General features: G+C 41.9%; 1 protein-coding gene across 1 annotated transcript; it reads right to left on the reverse strand.

Annotated features, from left to right (window-relative positions):
- Positions 1-125: 125 nt before the first annotated feature.
- Positions 126-1,046, reverse strand: LOC139448216 (proteoglycan 4-like). Its single transcript, XM_071229738.1, has one exon. It carries the CDS (start codon positions 1,044-1,046, stop codon positions 126-128), a length of 921 nt encoding a protein of 306 aa, XP_071085839.1.
- Between the last annotated feature and the right edge of the window lie 6,580 nt (positions 1,047-7,626).

Genomic DNA, 7,626 nt, shown 5'->3' on the forward strand with positions numbered 1-7,626 from the left:
TTTTCCAGAGTGGATGGAGTGTGGGTTTCCCAGAGTGGTTGGAGTGGGGTTCCTAGAGTGGTAGGAGTGTTGGTTTCTCGGAGTGGTTGGAGTGTTGGTTTCCCAGAGTGGTTGGAGTGGGGTTTCTAGGAGTGGTTGAAGTGTGGGTTTCCCAGAGTTTTGGGAGCATGGGTTTTCTGGAGTGGTTGGAGTGTTAGTTTCTTGGAGTGGTTGGAGTGTGGGTTTTCCTGGGGTGAGACAGAGCATGGGCTTTCCGGAGTGGTTGGAGTGTGGGTTTCCAGTAGTGGTTGGAGTGTGGGTTTTCCTGGGGTGGGACGGAGCGTGGGCTTTCCGGAGTGATTGGAGTGTGGGTTTTTTGGAGTGGTTGGAGTGTGGGTTTTTTGGAGCGGTTGGAGCATGTTTTTTCCAGAGTGGATGGAGTGTGGGTTTCCCAGAGTGGTTGGAGCATGGGTTTCCAGAGGGGTTGGAGTGTTGGTTTCCCAGAGTGGTTGGAGTGGGGTTTCTAGGAGTGGTTGAAGTGTGGGTTTCCCAGAGTTTTTGGAGCATGGGTTTTCTGGAGTGGTTGGAGTGTTAGTTTCTTGGAGTGGTTGGAGCGTGGGTTTTCCTTGGGTGGGACGGAGCGTGGGCTTTCCGGAGTGGTTGGAGTTTGGGTTTCCAGGAGTGGTTGGAGGGTGGGTCTTCTGGAGTGGTTGGAGCAAGTTTTTTCCAGAGTGGATGGAGAGTGGGTTTCCCGGAGTGGTTGGAGCATGGGTTTCCAGAGGGGGTGGAGTGTTGGTTTCCCGGAGTTGTTGGAGTGTTGGTTTCCCGGAGGGGTTGGAGTGTTGATTTCCGGGAGTGGTTGGAGTGTTGGTTTCCCGGAGTGGTTGGAGTGTTGGTTTCCCAGAGTGGTTGGGGTGTGGGTTTCCTGGAGTGGTTGGAGTGTTGGTTTCCCAGACTGGTTGGAATGTAGGTTTCCTGGAGTGGTTGGAGGGTCGGTTTCCCAGAGCGGTTGGTTCATAGGTTTCCAGAGGGGTTGGAGTGTGGATTTCCGTGAGTGGTTGGAGCATGGGTTTCCCAGGAGTGGTTTGAATGTTCAGCCTGCTTCACCGCCACTTCCCTCCCACTGACACCCCTGATATGACAGAATTCCCAAATAACCCAATGGAATTGTTAACACAGGTATTAATATCATTTGAGTTGAGTATGTAAGTCACGGGTCCTTGTCTGAACCGCAATGTTAAAAGTTGAAGGTTGAGGAGGTCCCTAGATTCAAATACTATCGGAGCAAACCTTAAGGACCTCTGGACCCCCTTTTTTTCAACACTGTATCAGCTTGACATATGTACATGTTTGGATCCATCTCTAAATGTTTGCAGAGAAAACTGGTGGGCCTCCACTCTATATCCTCAATTATCCAGGGTATTATATCTCCTTTCTGTCATGATAAATACCCTGGACCATTATGCCACCAACGTGATATCACCATCTCCATCTCTCTTAGGCTAAAAAAATAATAAATAGCCTTGGTTCTCAGGACCCCTGGCATAAAGTCAGCTGCACGTTTTGCAACATGATTTCACGAAATAATTGTAGTCGGGACCAAAAAGTAAGTTCGTTATATCCGTCAGTTCGTTATAAGCGTGTCCATTATAACCGTAGTTTACTGTATTTTTTTTATACTTGTTATTATCTTTGTGAAGGATTTCTCTCAGTGATGAGTGTAATTTGATTGGATGGCTGTTTGATGGCATCATGTCATTCAAATGGAGCTTTGATTGCAAATGGGTCCAGGCTTTTTATCATAAATACAATGGTGATTTAATACACTGGATAATTCAAGATGCTAATTCATGTTACGGAAGAAATGGGAGTTGCGATCATTTTTGGGATAAGATCACTTTTTTGCAGCTCTTTGAACTGCATAAGATCTCTCTGTGGCATATTCCCTTGTTTGGTAGATCTTACAATGATGTGTCAACAAATTTTAAAACTGAGAAAATAATGAAAATAATTTGAAACAGTACAATCATAACCATAAAAATAAAACAGGCCAAGGACAGTTAACAATCTCCAAGTGGTAAGAAAGTATGAATGGAGAAGAACTACACTAGCAGTATTCCATGATTATATCAAAACATATGGAGATGGTTCCACAGCTAAGTGACATCCTAAAATAGGGAATTGTTCTTGTCTTTACCATAGCTGTAGCGCTAACAACGCTTTGTGGAATGGCGCCCACGAACCACAGATTGACCAGCTGTCTAATGGACTGTGACAGTGACAGGCCAGAGACATGCAGAGGAGGGGCTAAGGCAGTGGTAACAGATTACTTCATTTGCTCATACTCTCTGATTATCCATGGGGTATGTCAGTACTTTCACATGCAGTTGTAGGGGGCATGGATTGTCTAAGGCGCCCCGATTCGCTGTGCAGAGTTGCGTCCCTTGGGCATGCCAGAAACCTATGATTGTGGGTTCGAATCCCAGTTCGCCCCGATTATGGTTCTAGGTTTGTCAGCACCATACCCGTGCTTGTGGGTTTCACCAAAGTGGTAAACGTCCGAGACCTGCATCACTTCGGGCTTTCCTCCCACATTAAGCTGACACGCAGTGATATAACTGGAATGATGTTAAAAGCAGCGTTAAACCCAACTCACTCACTCAGTCACTGAGAAGAAAAACCTGAAAGCAGGACTTACTGGGAAAGTAAGACTGTATATTCAATGTCGCTTCCAGCTGTCATCTTGATTGAGTCCCAAGTACTTACTCAAAGAAAGAAAGCCCTGACACAACAATGGCATGATGTCACTGGGGGGTTGTAACATAGATTCACGGTAGCTGTTTCAAAATAGACTCACAATAGGTCTTGGATGCTTGTAACTCCTATGGCCCTGTGCCCATTATTTATACTTGCTACATTTGTGCTGCTTTTCACTGATGCTGTATTCACTGGTAAAACGTTTCCCAAAATGGGTACTCATTCTCATGTTATGAACCTGATGGAGAATCTCACTTAACTAGCATTTCCAAATGTGTAGCTTGTGATGTCAGTTGTGCATATTGAGGGAGTGCTCTGCATAATGGGGGCTTGAATGTCAATAATGGTTGAAATGAAATACTCCAGGTTACCATGGCAACCAATCACTGACTGACGGATGGATTACATTGTCACCAGACTGTTTTGTTGAAATGGTTTAAATACTGACAAGATATTTTTGTAAGGATAGATGTTACTGTGTATCTCACTGAAAGTTAGCTGCATATTTTTTCATCCAGAGTTTCTTGTTTGATAACGGTGGATAACAAGTCTCCCTGTTATTAATTTCTGAAAAAGGTATTTTTAGTGGGAGATGAAAAGAATGACACTTGTAATGCCCATGCTTTTGGTAGGAGATGAAAAGAATGTTCCACATATAAACAATGAACTGTTCCTTACTCTTCCACTACTGGAGAATTAAGGAGGGCATTCTTCAAATACAACTATGATTGCTTTGTTACGATATCGTATGTATATTCAGATAATGTAGACTTTTTCATATTCATAAGGGGAGAGTTCCTCGACCGACTGCAATGCTATTGTAAAATACCTCAGATTAAACATTGCTCAGAAGATACAGATACATATCTATTTCCTATGGTTATATAGTTGTACAGCCTTCACATGGTGTGTTGTAATATTGTCATGTCATGCAAATCTTTAATCATAAGAAATCATCTGTCTACTTATGGTTTCTACAGCTTTCACATTTTGTATTCCCATTCCATGTTTTGCATTTCAAGTTTCACATTTCAAGTTTCACATTTCAACTTGAGCCTCTGCTCCAAATCCTTCTAGCTTCAGTTTTGAGTTAGAGGCAAACCTTGATAAACTCCTTCTTGGTTTTCTAGAATGTACTGGTATCTCCCTATGAGTGTATTATATAAAGTGTTTGTCCCGAATTGTAGACACAAATATACCAACATTGATGAAACCTGGGAGTCTGTCATAGTAAGATGGGTGTCTGAAAAGTTCTGAATCTAACTAGGAATCACTCTGTTGATGGAGGTCAGCACACTTCTGCCAATGATGGTGGAGTGCCTCGATCACACTGGTATAGATCGAAGGCAGAAATGACAACATTTGTATAACGCTTGCCAGACTGATCTTTCTTCGAGTTTCGGAAGAGGTAGAAATCTGATGAAGACCGAGGATATTCAGTTAATTCAAAGCCACAGTCGTTGCATGGCAACAACAGAATTGTGCACTGGTCCTTTGTCCTGGTGGAACAATTGTTTATCGAGTTTTCCACAACATAAAACCTTCATATTTTCATGCAGATGCCTAAGCATAATATTAGCCATTAGTTAAGCAGCTTGACTCCTGAGAGTTTCTAGGGCTTCGGTCCTGCCCCACTCTGAAGCATATGTACGACATGTGTCTTCACGGGCTAGTGACTTTGTTCGAAATGTGCCTCTGTTCACCAAGCAGTGAGTGGGTACCCAGTAGGATGAGATGGTGGCTGTTAACCTTCTCGCACCTCACAGGCAGCTTGGGTTGTATACTCCCAGGGAGCTGAGAATGAAAATCGAATGCTCTCTGATCGATTGACCGGGGTAATAATAGTGTAGCGCTATGAGCATCCACTTGGTGAATGGAATCTGGCGCATTATAAATGCACTTATTATTATTAGTTGTCAGACATTTTGGGAGATGGTTTAACAGTACGATTCCATTGTAATGCCTAAAAACCAAAGCCATCGCCATGCCAGCTGATGGAAAAGATTTTGCCTTCTTCTTCCTTTGGCGATGTATCGGCTGTGTGACGTGGTGAGCTGTTATCGCCCATGATCATGTCATGTATTTTAGCAACATTTTCCTCTGTGGTGACAGTTGAAGATCTTCCTGATCTTGGATTATATTCGTGGCTCTTCCCTTCTTGAACTCCTCTGCCCACCCATTAACAGTAGCAAAGGAAGGAGTATCATCCCCTAGAGTTGACACCACATCCACATGGATGGCTGTTGAATTTAGCCCTTTAAGTTGGAGAAACTTCATGACAGGATGGTATCCATATTGTCCATTTTCATCAAGAGAGAATACTTGGTCACTTTGATGCCTGCAGAAATATATTGCCTTGTTTGGTTCCAATTCAACCTGTAAGCATTGAGAAAGTAGTTTACTTAATACATGCAAACTGTTGTACATATTTTGTTGTTAGGCTCAGAACATTTCAGCCACCTCTTGTAACGTGTTTATGTACTTTTTTTTACTACATTCAGAGTTGTGTTGTTTATGAAGTCTAAATGATAATTATGTTTGTTGTTTAACGCCGCGCTTGGCAATATTCCATCTATATGACGGCGGTCTGTAAATAATCGAGTCTGGACATGATAGTTATGAAAAAAGAAGCAGTTTTGCGTAATGTCAAGAAAGTAAAGTATCAGCAGGATCGGCTTATCATTGGTTCGAATCCCAGAATAACACAGATTATGATCCTTTTCTCCTGGGCTTATTTCTGACACTTTCCTGATACACTGGGGATTCTGGGTTAGAATTGGTCCTAAACAACCTAAAATAGTCATAAGAGGCAACCAAATGGATCAAATGGTCAAACTCCGGTGATAGTGTGTGTCCTCATAACCCGATGGCATGTATCGATCACTGGATTGTCTGGTCCAGACTTGATTATTTACAGGCCGCCATGTTACATGTTGCTGGAATACTGCTGAGTGCGGCATTGAACTGACACACTATGATATAAATGAAATACAGTGCAAAGCTACATTAAATTCAACTCACCCTAGATGCTGAAGTTTCTTGTCACAACTGAACTGTTTCACATTTATTGAAAACTGCAGCATGTTCTGTAAGCATTGTTCATGCATTGTTCATGTTTGTTTACAGGCAGTTAGGACCGCCTCCGTGATCTAGTGGTAGAGCGTCTGCCCGGAGAGCGTAAGGTTCTGGGTTCGATCCTCAGCTGCGTCATACCAAAAGACGTTAAAAGATGGTACTTGTTTTTACCCTGCCTGGCACTCGGCATTAAGGGGCTAAGACAAGGACTGGTCGGCTCGGAGTCAGTATACTGTGTCTGAGTGGGGTATTCATGTTAAACTGCAGAATGGTGTCTCAGTGAGCTAGCACTATAAATCAGCATCAGTCCGGACTAGTACAAGCAGCCACACAAACACACACACGTACATGCATGTCGCTATGTAAGTGCAATAATCTTGGACTCGACGTTAAGCCCCATTTCACCTCACCTTACAGACAGTTATATTATTACCTCTGGGAACAGGTCATGTGTCATGGTTCAGAGTTTTCTGAAAATATATATATGATATACCTGTTGATGTTTTCAAATCAAATCACTGTGTGTTCATTTGGGATACAGATAGATGTTATTCGTAATTTGGACACATACTTATACATGTGCTCATATCTGTAACAGACACATATAGGCATTAAGTTTGGTACCTTGTTATGCTTTGTGCTTTCTTGTACTGTCATGCAATGTTAAACAAGATTCTCGAATTCATGACTTGTGTGTAGTAGCCTGTACTTGGCTATGTTGACTTTGAGTCCAGTATAGTTTTGAGATGATAAGTCATAGTTAGCTTTGTTAGTTTTGAGACAAGTCATGTTAGTTTTTAGATAAGTCATGTTAGTCTTGAGATGACAAGTCATTTACAGCCGTGTAGATTCAAAGGGAGTAGGTTGTGGCAAATGAACCTCTAATCTTGGACCTTCGAGAATCTAACCTGGATATTTTGAAAAGGGTGGATATTTTTAGATTTCACAGCCTGATAGTGGGTTGGCATTGTCAATACTTCATGGGTATGTATACACAATCTTTCTCCATTCCTGCAAATACAACGGGCTGATAGTGTGGAGGAGATATATGCTTATTTTGTGGCAGACCGCCTCCGTATTCATTGGGAAGGGGGTCTGCCTAGAGAGTGGAAAGTTTGTGGTTCAATCCTCGATGTTCAAAGACTTAACTTGTTTTTACCCTGCCTGGAGCTCAGCATTAATGGGCTAAAACAAAGACTGGTCAGCTCAGAGTCAATATACTGTGTCAGTGTGGGGTATTCATGTTAAACTGCGGCATGGTTTCTCAGTGGGCTAGCACTATAAATCGGCATAAGTCTGGACTAGAACAAGCAGCCACACACACACGGGCATGCACCATGTCGCTTTATAAGTGCATTATTCTCGGACACAATATTAAACCCAATTTCACCACCTAAACATCATATGACCTCACCTGAATGCATTCTTAGGTGATCAAGGTATATTGTGCAGACAAACCCATCAACTATTGACAATTGTTTTTTTATGGAGATATTGAAATTAATGGATTTATTCTGGTCTTGTTTGTTTTCTTTTGTTTATCCAAGGCAAAACAAAGAATTGAGTCAGTAGAACACAGTACTAGTCATGAAGATGATAATCAAAATGCAAAAGTAGGCACATTTCACTTATCAAACTTTCATTTAATTATTGTGCATAAGTGGTACATTTGAGTTTCAGTATTATATGCAATTTATTTGTAATGTATTTATTGTTGAATAAAATCATTCAAATATTTGCACTTCTTTTTCCATATTTTGTAATGTACAGCAGATTGTGGATCGGTCTGCTGAAGTGTTTGTCTCTCCACTGTTC

Source organism: Haliotis cracherodii, unplaced genomic scaffold (genome assembly GCF_022045235.1).
Source record: "Haliotis cracherodii isolate W230 unplaced genomic scaffold, xgHalCrac1.p SCAF_10, whole genome shotgun sequence".
Classification (NCBI taxonomy): domain Eukaryota; kingdom Metazoa; phylum Mollusca; class Gastropoda; order Lepetellida; family Haliotidae; genus Haliotis; species Haliotis cracherodii.